General features: G+C 46.5%; 1 protein-coding gene and 1 pseudogene across 8 annotated transcripts in view; both read left to right on the top strand.

The window, feature by feature from the left end:
• TNK2 (tyrosine kinase non receptor 2) overlaps positions 1 to 14,441 on the top strand; it is a 38,605-nt gene that overhangs the window by 877 nt on the left and 23,287 nt on the right. Inside the window, exon 1 of one of the 8 annotated variants that reach the window (XM_025041856.1) lies at positions 10,215 to 10,330. The exons of 6 other annotated variants lie outside the window; for them this stretch is intronic. Coding sequence is in view for 1 of the 2 variants with exons in the window: in XM_025041857.1 (XP_024897625.1) it covers positions 12,164 to 12,343 (180 nt within the window). In the remaining variant the exon portion in view is untranslated. Of the gene's footprint in view, positions 1 to 10,214; positions 10,331 to 12,148; positions 12,344 to 14,441 lie in introns of those variants that run through there. One more of the 8 variants, XM_025041857.1, reaches the window with a different exon arrangement.
• LOC112473451 lies at positions 3,439 to 5,088 on the top strand (annotated as a pseudogene).

The raw sequence follows: 14,441 nt of genomic DNA, 5'->3' as shown, positions 1-14,441 counted from the left end.
AGTGATCTCCAAACTTCCTTTGTTCATTCTCCTGTACCTGGGAAGGGAGAAGCTGTGTAATTTTCACAACAGTGAGGCAGGATTCCTCCTCCTAGGATTGTATATGCCAACTAGAGTGATGGGGCATTTCCTTAGAGTCGACTGGAGGTGAGACAGCCTGGGTGATTGCCAGGCCTGGGCAGAAGGAAGAGAGGGTTAGCCCCAGGCTGAGGTTCCGAGGAAGTAGTCATCCTCTCCACCTGTTTACCTGTGCAGATAGGGTGCCTCCATGTCATATCTGGGATGGTGCAATCAGCACAGGTTGTTGCCTCAAGTCCTCAAAACATTCCAAAAAAGGGAAGGGGGCAGCATTGCATTAACAGGACCTTATCTTGTAACCCTGTTGGCCAAGTGAGCTGAGGTGTGAGTGACAGCCAATGACTTGGGCACGAGCCTGACCTGCTCCCGCCACACCTTCTTGTCACAGCTGATTAATATTGAAGGCCCAGAGCCAAGGATGAATTGTGAGCAGAAGGGTGGAGAGCTACTGGGGAGGCTTTCTGTCTCCTTGTAGACTCTCAGAACCCAGCCTGAAAGGGGTGGAAGGGGACGGGGTATATGCACTGCTGGACTCCGGACATCCTCTGTGGCCTAGACCTCAGCCCCAAGAAGTGGAGGTAGACAGATGGGCGGCTATGGTATCGTGGGTTCTGTACCAGCCAGGGCCAGCACCTAGGCCAGTCTAGAGGTGGTGTTTGCAGGGACGGGGGCTAGATTTGGCTTCTTGTCCACTCCCTCATGGCCTGGGTGCCAGGCCTATTCATTTCTGGCCCAGAGGGGCTTGGTTGGCCAGCTTATGGGCCTCGTCTGCCTAGGACTGTTCACCTCTTATCTGGTAGCGTCTGGGTTTTTGCTTCTCTAGCCCTTGGGGAGGCGGGGAGTTGGGGAGTTGTGCAGTATTACTGTCTGCCTCAGGCCTTAGTTGGGACCCTTCTCTGCCCCAGCCCAAGGTGTGGTTCTGAGTCACATGGCTTCTCTCTGAAGCAGGCAGGGTGGAGATAGTCCTCTCTTGTAGAGATCAGAGACAGAGGTGGTGACGTCCTAGGCAGGCAGCAGCTAAGACTGTGCTGGAGGAGCCGGTTAGCCTGCCCTCACTCAAACCCAAACCTATCTGTCAGGTTCATCCCACGCTTGCCTGTCTCACTGCCACCCCAAACACTTGTGCACCGGAAGTCCAGGTGCTGTGTGCACCATGCCTGGCTCTTCTGGGATGACCAGACTAGTTCTGGCTCTCTGGCTTCAATGCAGAGAGAATGGTCTGTTCATAACATATACGCACAAGCACACATCTTCATCCTATTTCAGGTTGACTTTTTTGCATTTGTGGTAGATGAAGATAAGGACTTTTTGACAGGTCTGGGATTAGACTACTTACTAGCTGTGTAACCTGGGCCAAGATAACACCTTTGGGCTTCAGTTTCCTTGTCTGTGCAGCGGGCCCTACAGTGTCCTCAGTGCAGAGGGCTCAGACCCTTCTTTGCCAGTCTGGTGCCCACCTCCCCAGGAGCCCTGGTTGACAGATGTTGGGGAGGAGGGGTTAGTGTTTCCAGATGTTTTCCTTTGGCCCCTAAACCCTTGATTAACCTGCTACCCTGAGTTTTATTCTGGGAGATGAAGTGCTTTTTTTTGTTTTTAATAGTTTTATTGAGGTATAATGCCATATGGTAAATGGAACATACTTAAAACATAATTTAATGTTTTAACATATGTATATACTTGTGAAACCACCGCCACAGTCAAGATAATGAACATATCCATTATTCCCAAGTCCCCCCAAATTTTTTGGGCCCCTTTTTAAGTCCTGCATCCCACCCCTCCTTTAGCATCTCCCATCCCCTCAAACAAGTAATAGACTGATTTGCTTTCTGTCAGTATACATTAGTTCACATTACTTAGAATTTTATGTAAATGGAATACAGTGTGTGCTCTCTCTTTGCCTGGCTTTTTTCACTCACCATAATTATTTTGAGATTCAGCCATGTTGTTGCGAGTATCAATAGTTTGTTCCTTTGTATTGCTGAGTAGTATTCTATTGTACATATATACTACAGTCTGTTTATGAGTTGTTTTCAGTTTTTGGTTATTGCAAATAAAGCTATGAACATTTGTTTAAGTCTTTGTATGGATAAATGCTTTTTATTTCTCTTGGGTAAATCTTTAGGACTAGAATGGTTAGATCATACGGTAGGTGTACATTTAACTTTTAAGAAACTGCCAGACTGATTTCCAAAGTGATTTTACCATTTTACATACCTAGCAGCTGTTTATGAAAGTTCTAGTTTGTCCATATCTTTGTCAACATTTGGTGTGATTGGTCTCTTTAATTTCAGACATTCTAAAATTTTTTTAAAAACTTATGGTATTTGGTTTTTTATTTTAAAAATTTTTAAATTTTATATTGAGCATCTTTTCACATGCTTATTTGTCATTTGTATATCTTTGGTAATAAGTCTATTCAAATTGTTTACCTATTTTACCTATTTTTTAATTGCGTGGGTTTTATTTTTTCCATATCGAGTTTTGAGAGTTCTTTTTATATTCTGGATACCACCCTCATATTGGATATATTTGCAAATATTTGCTTCCAGTCTTTGGCTTGCATTTTAATTCTCTGAACAGTGTCTTTTGAAGAGCAGAAGTTTTAAATTTTAATAAACTCCAATTTACCAACTTGTTTTTTTATGGATACTTTTGGTGACATGTCTAAGAAATCGTTGACTAACCCAATTTTCCTATGTTTTCTTCTAGAAATTTTGTAGTTATGGGTTTTACGTTGAGGTGCCAATCCATTTTGGGTTAATTCTTGTATGGTGCAAGGTATGAATTGGAGTTCAGTTTTTTGCATGTGAAGATCCAATTGTTCCAGCATTATTTGTTAAAAAGACTTGTCTTCTTTCTATGGAATTGCCTCTGTACCTTTGTTGAAAATCAGTTGTCTTTATATGTGCAGATCTAATTCTGCACTCTGTTTTGTTCCATTGATGTTTTGTTCCATTGATCTATTTGTCTTTATCCCAGTACTACAGTATCTTGATCATCATAGATTTATAGTAAGCCTTGAACTTTGTTCTTCCTTTTCAAAATTGCTGTAGTTATTCTAGGTTCTTTGCATTTTCTATTCATTTTAGAATCAATTCATTAATTTCTACACACACAAAAAAAACTTGCAGGGATTTTGATTGGGATTCCATTGAATCTATAGATCAGTTTGGGGAGAACTGACATCTTAGCAGTGTTGAGCCTTCTGACTCATGAGTAACAGATCTCTGTATTTATTTAGATTTAAGAATTTCACCATTGTTTTATAGTTTACAGTGTATAGATCTTTTATATCTTTTGTCAGACATATCCTTAAATATTACATATTTTTTGGTGCTGTTGTGAATGGTATTTTTTGTGGTATTGAGTTATTTTTAAAAATTTTTTATCTTAATTGTGGTAGACTATACATAACATAAAATTTACCTTTTTAACCATTTTTAAGTGTACAGCTCAATAGTATTAGGTACATTCATATCGTGCCTCATCACCATCCATCTTCAGAACTTTTCTCATCTTGCAAAACTGAAACTCTGTACCTATTAAACAGTAACTCTCTATATATTGTTGGATTCATAATATACACCTTTAACTTATCATAGTCTGCTTTCAAGCGATATTAGTATAAGAGTCTTAAAATAGTATACTGTCAAAAATTATACATGTTATAAACCCCACGCTACATTGATATTGTTTGTGTTTAAACAGTTTGTCTTTTAAAGTAATTTAAATAAGAAAAATAACTGCCCATGTAATTGCCATTTCCAGTACTACTCATTTCTTTGCATAGATCCATATTTCTATATAGTATTATTTTCCTTCTGTCTGGAGGACTTCTTTAACATTTATTGTAGTGTAGATCTGTCTGCTGATGGTGAATTCTTTTAGCTTTGGTATATTTAAAGAGTTTATCTAGCCTTTATTTAAAAAAATGTATTTCTGTTTTCTGATCCATCATCTGTGGTGGAACCACTCCTGAGATGCAGATTTTCATGAAAACCCTTTCGGAGAAGACCATCGCTCTTGAAGTTGAACCGTTGGATACAATAGAAAATGTAAAGGCCAAGATTTAGGATAAGGAATGGGTTTCTTCTGATGCAGCAAAGATTGATCTTTGATGGCAAGCAACTGGAAGATGGATGTACTTTTTACTTTGTCTGACTGCAACATTCAAAAGGGGTGCACTCTTCATCTTGTGTTGAGACTTTGTGGTGGTGCTAAGAAAAGGAAGAGGTCTTACACTGCTTCCTAGAAGAATAAGCATAAGAGAAAGAAGGTTGAGCTGGCTGTCTTGAAATACTAGAAGGTAGATGAGACTGGCAAAATCAGTTGCCTTTGTTGGGTGTGCCCTTCAGGTAAATGTGGTGCTGGAGTTTTTCTGAAGAGCCACTTTGACAGACATGACTGGCAAACATTGTCTAACCTATTGCTTCAGCAAACTGGAAGACAAGTAATTTTATAGAGGGTTAATAAAAGACCTGAACTAACAACAAAAAAAGAAATTTCTATTGGAATAGAATTCTAGTTAATTTTTTCTGTCAGTATTTTAATGACATTGTGCCACTGCCTTCTCATTTCTGTTGTTTCTGCAAGAAATCTGCTGTCATCTTTATCTGTTTCGCTGTAACTCGTCTTCCTCGCCCTCCCCAGCTACTTTTTAAGATTTTCTTTTATACCACTGATTTTGAATAATTTAATTATAAGGTAGTTTGGTGTAGTTTCCTTAATGCACTTGGAGTATACTGAACTTCTTGAGTGTGTGGGCTTACAGTTTTTATCAAATTTGGAAAAATTTCAGTCATTATTTCTTCAAATATTTTTTTTGTTTCCAACTCCCTCCTTTCCTCAGGAACTCCAATTATATATACCTGAGGCCACTTAAAATTGTGCCACTGCTCACTGATGCTTTGTTCATTTAAAAAAGAATCTCTCTTTCCTCTTTGTTTTAGTTTGGATAATTTCTAGTACTGGGTCTTCAAATTCACTAAGTTTTTCTTCTGCATTATCTAATCTGCCTTTAATTCAGTTTATTTTTTCATCTCATGAAGTGTAGTTTTTATTCTGGAAGTTCAATTATAGTCTTTAGAAATAATTATAATTGTTTTAATGTTTTTGAATGCTGATTCTAATGTGTCACTTTTGGATTGGTTTTGATTGATTGCTTTATTTCCTCGTTATGGGTCATAGTTTCTTGCTTTTCTGCATGCCTAGTACTTTCTTATTGGACTCCAGACAATGCAAATTTTACCTTGTTGGTTGCTGTGTATTTTTCTTTTCCTGTAAATATTCTTGAGCTTTGTTCTGGGATGTAGTTAAGTGACTTGGAAACAGTATGATACGTTTGGATCTTGTTTTTAAGATTTATTAGGTGGGACCACAGCTGTGCTCAATCTAGGGCTAATAATTTCCCACTGCTGAGGCAAGAGGTATTTGCCTGTTCTATCCAAATGCCTAGCCTTTCCAGTCTAGCTAGCTATTAGAAACAGGTACTTTTCCCAGCCTTGTGAGCACCAGGTACTGATACTTCTAATCCTTTTGGGTGGGTTTTTCGGCCAGCCTAGTTTCTACACATTCATGTGGTGATCAGTACTCAGCTGAATATTTGGAGGAGGGACCCTTTATAGACCTCTGTGGTGCTCTCTCTTCTCTGATGATCTGTTCTGTGAGCCTCCTAGACTTTCAACTCCATCTTCCCAACTCAGGGAGTCTTTTGGGGTCCAACTGGTTCCCTTCCCTGTGCTGTAGCTTGGAAAACCAACTGTAGGGCTGAACTCCTTTGTTTCCTGTCTCATGGATCTCACTGTTCTTTGTTTCCTGATGTCTGGTGCCTTCAAAACCGTTTTGTACATTTTGTCTATTTTTGTTGTTATTTCAGTCAGGTTAAATCTGATCTTTGTTACTCCATCTTGGTTAAAGATGAAGGTTTGACTTTAATTTCCTATTCCCACCCCTCTACCTTTTAACCCTTTCCATCTTTCAGTCCATCCACTCTAGATGTATCTCATTTTTTCTTCTGTCTCCCATCTATGTTTATGTTGTTATGGTGTTGTAAACTGTGATGACTTTTCCATTCCTGCACAACTTTTTGTTCTCCTGGGGATTGCTTTTTTTGTTTGCTTTGTTTTCTGTGTACCTTTCATTTAATCACACTCTCCAGTAGCTGTCTAAATTTCTTAAGAATGTCATCAGTTACATTAGGTATTCTATCAAATCTGTCTTTCTGTCTCAGCGCCTTGTGTCCTGAAGCAGCACAGGCTGGTTGCTTTCTATCACTGATACTTAGCTGTCCTCCTGGGATCTCCCTTCAGCATCCTGGGCATTTCCTTCACAGTTCTTTGTGTTGGATCAACTCTTTTCTTGTGTTCTGTGTCTTCTCCTTTGTTAGTTTACTCTCTAGTTTTGGTAGAGCACATCCTCTCAGTTGTCATGAGCCCATCTGCTTTCCAGCTCCCCAAGTTTTGTACTATTGTCTCTACTGTTCTGTCCATCCTTAGGGACTTCTGCCATTCCAAAAATTTATCTTTTTTTTAATTGTTGTTTTGGTGGGTTTTTGGAAAAGATGAAGTTATGCGCATGTGTACAGTGTACTGTCTTTTTTTGGAACCTCCGTTCCCCTCTTTAAAAAACTTCCCTATTGAATCCGTGAATTCATTCAGCATCCAGTATATACGTAACAAACAAGACTCTAATCTATGTCTGCCTTTCATGGGCCTGCATCCTTGAGCCAAGCAATGTAGTGTACAGTTGTATACATGGACTGATTCCTGGCTTTATCTTTCACTTTTTGGGTGACCCTGGTCACCTCTCCAGAGCCTCAGTTTCCTTATCTGTAACATGGGGATAATGTAGGGTAGTAAAGGGGATGTTCATTGGTCAGTGAAGATAAAGTTTTAGTAAAGAACCTGTTCATAGTGTCTTCTTGAGGATCCAGACCTTGATTTCTTTATAGTTCCTCCAAACCCTAGCACAAGGTGAGCATATAGTAGATGATGAGTGACTGAGGAGGGGTGTAGGGTGAGAGGTTTGGTCTGGTTTCTCCCTTCAGCAGTTGTACCTCCTGGGAGCCTTGAGTGTCTCAGCTGGGTGTCGCGAACACTGGGTTCTTCTCGTCTCTGCCTATCCTCTGTGTGCTGTGTCTCCTAATGAGGCAGGGTCTCTTTGGGCCCCTGACCTCACTAGGTCCCGACCTTAGCAGGCCTGCCCCTCCATGGCTGGAAAAGAATTACCATTACTCTGAACAGCTGACCACCCCCAGCTCCTGGAGATCCATTCCCTTATGACAGGTTTTAAGTGCCATGGACCAGGCAAGTCCCTTCCCTTTTTAGGATCTCAGTTTCTCTGTTTCTAAAATGGGTGGGCAGGTTGGATTTAAGGTATCTTGAACATCTTGACATCCCTGATATTTCTTACTCCCAGGGTCAGACCTTTCTCTCCTGGGCCCTGCACCGGATGTTCCTAGCTCTTGGGATTCTGGTGTAGACATGGTTCCCAGAGGGTAAGCAGTCCTCCATGCAGAGTAAATGCTTTACAATTCACAGCTCTTGCTTCCTTCTCCACCCCACCTCCAAGCCCCAACAATAGGCCCCTTCAGTGCTAGGTCTCTGATGATGGCATGGGGGTGGGGTGAGGCCTGAGCAGGCAGGCAGGGTGACTGAGCTGGGCGGTCTCTGCTCAGCCCTGGAAGAGCTCTGGGAGTGGCTGGCTCCTGGGAGTCACTGCTTGGGCCTTCCTCCCTGGGAGTCACTGCTTGGGCCTTGGTGCCATGGTGATGCCTGGGCCAGAAGAGTGGCAAGAGGAAGCTTTTGCAGTACCCTGCATCCCAGCCCTGGCCCTCTGGTGTGCGTGGTGTGCATGTGAACAAGACCCAGACAACTGTAGGATTTATCTTTTGTCACACTGTTGTGGTGTGTATGTGTATGCAGAGGAGCGGGGATGCTCCAGGAATGTGTTAGGATTCTCAGTGTCCTGTCTCTGGGTGTCAGTGTTGGCACCCAGTTTTTAGCTAGTGGAGCATGAAATTGTTACAGAATACTTTCAAGACCAAGTTGGTACATGTGGGGAGGTGCTGAATTCAGTGCAGGTCTGTGTCATGGTGTTTAGTTAGATCCTTTCCTTCATCTCTGAAAGTCACACCTCTTCCATTGGAGTCAAAGGAAATGAGGCATAGGAGGGTCCCTGTATCTGGTGTGTCTAACCCTGCTTCTGTGGCCTGCCTTCCCACCCTGTCATTCCTCTGTCCCCTCTTTCTCTCATCAAGGCTGGTATGCCTGACAAACCAGACCTCTTTCCCATCAACCATGTGGTATCCTGTACCCCAGTCCTCCTCCAGAGAAGGCAGCCTTCTTGGAGATTCAAGGCTCTTTTGCCTGAGTGACTGGCCATGTTGTTCCTGGGGATGAAATGGCTTTGTAGAGCAAAGGAGCTTAGCAGGTCTGGGACGGGAGTGACTATAATGAGATTGGCAACCCCTCTTTCCATAAAGGTGCTTGCTTTACTGGATTTGAAATAATGGTGGGGGCAGGGGTGTGCGAGGAGCAAAGCCGGGGCCAGGAGAAGGCAAACAGGCTTAATCCTGATATCCACTGGAAGTAAGGCGTATCTCCTAGCTCACTGGAAAAGAGTCAGGCCTCCTTTCTTCAGTGTCCATCACAAAGGTTTGAAGTCCTTTTCAGCAAACTCTCTTGATCAGATGCCACGACAGAGTCTGACACATGGGTGACAGATATAAGCACATTATTATTTTACAATGTACAGACTATAGTAGAGGTGTGTGCGTAGGGCCCCCTCAGTAGAGTTATGTATTAATATGTGTTACAGGAATAGTGACCGTTTAAGGATCAGGGTATGATGGATAATTTAAAGTTTTTAATTCTTTTGGCTGCTTTCCACATGTACTATTATGTATTTTTACCAGTATTGTTTTCAAACATCATGTTAACACAATAACCTGGGAAGCATGGCAGAAATAACCATTAGTGGGTATGGGAATTTACAGAGGAAATGACATTTGATTTGGGTCTTGAGGGGTGTATAGGAGTTCATCATGTAGACAAAGAGGAGTGTCACAAAGAGAATAGCTCAAAGACATTAAAACTAAAGAAGAGAGTGTCTAAGGAAGGGCAAGTATTTGACTTGTAACATGGAGACATTTGAAGGGAATGGTTAGAGGTGGAGTTGGACAGATAGGCAAGGAGTGGATCCTGAAGGGCCTTGTATTTGGTTCAATGAGGAGTTACAGAAGGCTGTAAGCAGGAGAGAGGCTTAAGATCTGTGTTCAGATGACAGTAATAGCAATAGGCAACTATGTGCCAGGTGCTGTGCTAAGTGTGCTATTCATTATCTCATTGACTGTACATTCTATGGAGGAAGTAATATTTATCCTTGTTTTACAGATGAGGAAATCGAGGCTTAGACATTAATTCATTTGCCCTAAATTGCCCAACTAGAAAGTGACAGAGCCAAGATTTCAGCTCAGGTCTGTCTGACTTTTGATCCCAGTGCTATTAATGGTAGGAATAATGAGGCAGAAACAGCAAGATTTTGTGGCCTACCCAGTGGGAAAGCTAGGATGGGGTGGGCAGTGGTGAGGTTTGTAGCCTGGGTGGCTGGTGTTGGCTTAGAATGTTTTCAGTCAGGGTACAAGGAGCACGCATTAGCTAGGTATAAGTGGTTGATGATGAGCCCAGTTTGAAGATGCAGAATTTGTGGTACCTGCATCCTCCTGTTAAGACTGTCCTTTCAATGTCTAAAATGTGAGTCTAGAGCTTCAGGAGGTCAGCAATGGAGACAGCGCGTGGTGATAATTGGAGCCCTGGGTGGAGAGGAGATGACCTCCAGAAAGTGGAGCATCCACTGAGAAAGGAAGGGCAAGTTCAATAGTCTTAGGAAATACCCATCCTTAGGGAGAAGGGTGAAGAGGCTTTAGGGCTGGACTCAGGGCCCATGGGCTCAGAATTGCTGGCAAATATGCTTCAGCCTTGCCTGTCCTCAGGACCTCAGCTGCCAAGCTTCCCTGGGAGGGAGTGGGCCCCTGTGTCCTGAGGATGGAGAGGGTGTGGGCAGTCATGGTATGTGTCTGAATCACTCCCTTCTCTCCCTTGGCCTCTGGCCAGCCTCCTCCCCAGACCAGTGTGATGTCAGACCTAGTCTGACCTGAAGGTGTGGAGTTGCCTGGTGCAGTTCCCTCTGGATTGAGGTCCTGAGGGGAGCCAGCTTGGCCTTGGTCCAGAAGCTTAGGCCCTGCTCACAGAGGGTGAGTTGAGGCTGACTTGGCTTGGTGGGGCTGACTGACATGTGGAGGCAAGATAATCCTCTGGCTAGGAGAGGAGCTATAAGCACCCCCCTTACCCTACCCCTGCCCTAATATGTTGTTTTCCCTCCAGGGCTTAGAAAAGAGGGAGGGCAGAGGTGGGAAAGGACTGGCTTGGAGGTGGGGTTGGCATATATTCCCAAGAATACGGTAGACTGTTTTGGAAAAATCCTCTTGGCCGGAAATTACATGTCACATCTACTCCTCAGTGTGGATTTGTCACTTCACTGATACTGTCGGAGAGGCTGGAGGAGGGGAGTAGACAGCTGAGGCAGGCTGGTACCTGGCTACTCCTGGCTCCCTTTAGAGATAAGAGGGCAATTTATAGACCAAAGAGGTGTGCATGTGGGCTGGGTTCCCTAAATCCTAGAGGTAGTTTGGATCCTGTGGCTATCTTAATACTAGGATGGCATTAAGAGGCAGAAGGCTTACTGGGGAGGAGATAGGGAGAAAGGGGGAATGGTTTGGATCAGACCCTTCACTCAACCAGAGGAAGAATGAACAGGCCTGTTTTCTTCAGCCTCTCTTTCTCCACAGCCTCCTGACTTTGGGTTCTTGCAGGTGCTCCCCAAATTAGTTTTTGCCCTGGCTGCAATAAGATGGAGAGGAACTTCTGCCTAGAATAGACCTGGTGACCGGTAGGGTCAGCCCCAACCCCAGCGTGCTTCAGGGTGGAAAAGGAGCTTGTGAGGAGAGTGAGCCTTATGGGAGCTCACCTAGTGCCCTCCTGGGGTCTCTTTACTCAGTCTTGAGGTTGAGTTTGTGTGGGGGGCGGTATCTCAGCATCTTCCTCCTCTTCTGCCCAAACCCCAGAAGGGTTGAAGGTGCCTTGAGCTCAGCCCTAAATACCTGGTACTATGGAGTCAATGGATGCTTCAGATGCCAGCAAAACAGAGGGTGTGCGGGAGGGCTTGAGGGCCTCCGGGCTGGAGGGAGAGGAGGAGCCTCTGCAGTTGGACTTCCTCTTCTAGTAATGGCCTCTCCCGAGTGCTGGGTGACAGAGTTCTGCATGGGCAGGTGTTGGACCAGCTCCTCCGGCAGGGAGTGTGGGGACTCAAGGCACTCTTTTGAGGCCAGAAAGGTCAGCCCCAGTACTCTGCCCTGAACTGCCATGCTCACCGCCTGTGCTGTCTTGTAGGGGGGCAGCGCAGAGAAGAGGGCCTGGCTGGGGCGGGCGCGGGAGGCGTGGCTTTCATGGCTGGGTGAGGAGTGGGCTGGGCAGGTTCATCCAGCAGAGCCAGTGGTGTGAGGAGAGCTGCAGGGATCCCAGCAGGTGGGCTCATTCTTGGAGCCCAGTGGAAGCTGAGCGGGTGCAGGGATAGGCTTCAGGTCTGGATGTCTAGAGGGAGGGGTCTCAGGTGGAGTAAGAACGGAGGGTGCTTCTCTTCCGTGAGCTACTTGGATGGGACTCCCTTATGGAATAAGGGGACCCCTGAATCCCCAGGACCAAAGTGGTGACTGTGGAGCTCTGGGGTCGTGGAGGTGGCCCTTCGAAGGTCTGAGAGGAGCTGTGTCTCCGTGGTCAGTGAAGGTGGGGCGCGGCACTTGCTTCTCTCTGGGGGTCAGCCTGCTGCGCTGCGGAGAGGCGGAGGCTTGTTAATTGTTAATGGAGACTGGGGACAGATTGGGGGAGGGGCCGGCCGCAGGCCTAGCAGGAGAGACAGCGACCGCGACCGACCACCAAGGCTTTGGTCAGCCAGTAACAGAATGGAGGCTGTTCAGTACATGCCGGGTTGGGGGCGAGGAGCTACTTTAGCAGCCCTGCCCTCCTAGAGGATGCTCGAGGCCCGGCCCCTCAGGACGCAGGGCAGTGACGCTGCCGGTGCCGCTGGAGGGGCGGGGGCTGCGCTGCGGGATGGCTCGGCTCCCATCTCTGGCCCTAACGCAGGGAGTTTGGGTTCCATGGGGGAGAGATCTGCATATCAGCGCCTGACGGGGGGCGAGGAGAGACAGCAGGTAATGGGGGAAGCCTGGGGGATAGTGAGGTACCCGGGACCTAGCCCTTATCATCTGCTGATGAGCTGAGGGCCCAGCCTCTGCAGCAGCCTCTCAGGAGTGAGGGGTGTCTATGTTCCTAGACCCAGGACAGGTCCTGGGGGCAGAGAGGCTGGGTAAAGAAGAGTGGATGTTGAGGTGGAGGGTTAAGGGGGTGGAGTGAATCAGTGGTGATGAATTACTGATGCTGACATTTGCCTCAGTATCTCTGGGTCCCCTGGGTCCCAATTAAGCTGCCCTTTGGGCTTTCCTCAATGCTCCATGGGAGCACTGGAAGCACTGCTAGGATTTGGGTTTAGTCTTTTATGGGCACTGAGTCCCTGTGTCCTGGACGTTCCTGCTTACTGGCCTTTTATATATGCATGTCAAGCCAAATGTCCCTGTTTGCTTTAGAAAATATGATCACCATATTTATTGGGCTGCTTTTCTTCCCCTTGGAAACCAAGCACTTTCTTTCTTGGCCGGCAGAGGGCAGTGGCTGACAGGACAAAGCAGGGCAGAAAGGTGGGGGCTGTTTTCCAGGGCTGGTAAAAGGGGTCTAAGAGCTGGCCTGAGGCTCTGATCCCTGACCATGGTTCCCTTTTACTCACAGCCTTCCCCTTCTGTATTGCTGAGCAATCTGCTGAGGCTTGTTCTTACCACATTTCCAAGGGAGAGTCAGGCATGGGGTTCTAGTGGATTTGGGGCACATCTTTCAGGAGATGTCTGGAATTTTTAATCTAGCCATTCTGCTCCAGCACAACCTGTCTTGCAGTAGAAAGTGTAATCCTACTTAAATTATCCCCTGAGGTCAGGTCCCTGGGTCTCCTTCAGTATGGTTCTTGGTGGGAGGTAGGCAGACTTCTCTGTCTGAGTTGTGGACATTATCTGCCGGCGTTTGGGGGAAAAGTTAGCTTCAGTGTGACCTCAGCCTGACCTCATCTTGTTCATGTTCTGTGACCCCAGCCTCAGACTGTTGATTCACTTGGACTGCGGGGAGGCTGCACCTGGCTACCTCCATAGGCTTTGGGGGGTGGGTGACGGGAAAAGGGAAGAGGGACAGATTGCTGGGGTATGTCCTCCCTTCCCCTACTGGGGTCAGACCAAGAAATGACTGTCTCTTTGGATACCTCCTTGCCAGGGAAGTCAAACACTGAGAGAGGTCTTGGAAAGACTCTCACCCCAGCTGCCTGCCTCACCAGCCAGCTGGGGCTCCCAGAGCTAGTGGCCAGCTGGATAGGGACAAGAGAGCAGTGTGCAAGAAACAGGGGCTCCCTAGGCATGGCTTGGGGGTGGGGGGGTTCTGAGGGAGCCTGAGAGAACTTCCTGCAGCTGTCAGGTGTGTCTGGGGGCTTTAGTAAGGGGGGTGTAAGAGCAGCTGGCGGCCTTGAGGAGGGGCGGAGGATCATTTGTCAGCTCCAGGAACGTGGGGGGCCCTCGGGGGCTTGATGGAGTGTCTCCAGTTCCCTTTAGCTGGGGCTGTTGTCTGGGTGTGTGGGTGCTATACAGGAGACATCATGCAGTCTGGAATCCTACAGCTTTGGGGTGGGGACAATCCCAGCAGGGTCTAGGGGCATATTTGTTTGTTTTGAGGGGGCTTTGGATTTTGGCCAGCTGGTCCAGGGAGGAGATAGCCTGGGTGTTGTGGGCAGCAGACTAGGCAACCCCAGGGGAGGGGGTGGAGATTCTTTACCCCCCCATACCTCCTCTCACTCTTGGCTGGACTGCCCCACTCTGGCAGCCTGCCGGCCTCCTATTTCCGTCGGGCACCAGGGTAACAGGGCCACATTAGAGCCTGAGCCAGGAGACATCCAGCCAAGGCTGGGACTGGGAAATGGGGGAGGGTCTCTGAAGAGTCGGCCTGCAGGGTCCAGGAATGACTGGGGTCCTAGCCCCCAGCTCAGGTTGTGTACTAGCCCCTAAACCCTAGATAAGCCCATGTGGGGGCCTGCAACCAGTCTTTGTACATTGCTGCTTGATTCACATAGCCCCCACCCTAAAATCCTAGGAGTTGTCTGCAACTGTGGGGGCTGGGTTGGAAGCCAGAGACAGGGGGCCTTGTGTATGGGGAGGCAGGGGG

Source organism: Pteropus alecto, unplaced genomic scaffold, assembly GCF_000325575.1.
Source record: "Pteropus alecto unplaced genomic scaffold, ASM32557v1 scaffold311, whole genome shotgun sequence".
NCBI classification, from domain to species: domain Eukaryota; kingdom Metazoa; phylum Chordata; class Mammalia; order Chiroptera; family Pteropodidae; genus Pteropus; species Pteropus alecto.
The sequence above is the reverse complement of the archived record's forward strand: the minus strand, read 5'-3'. Positions and strand labels throughout refer to the sequence as shown.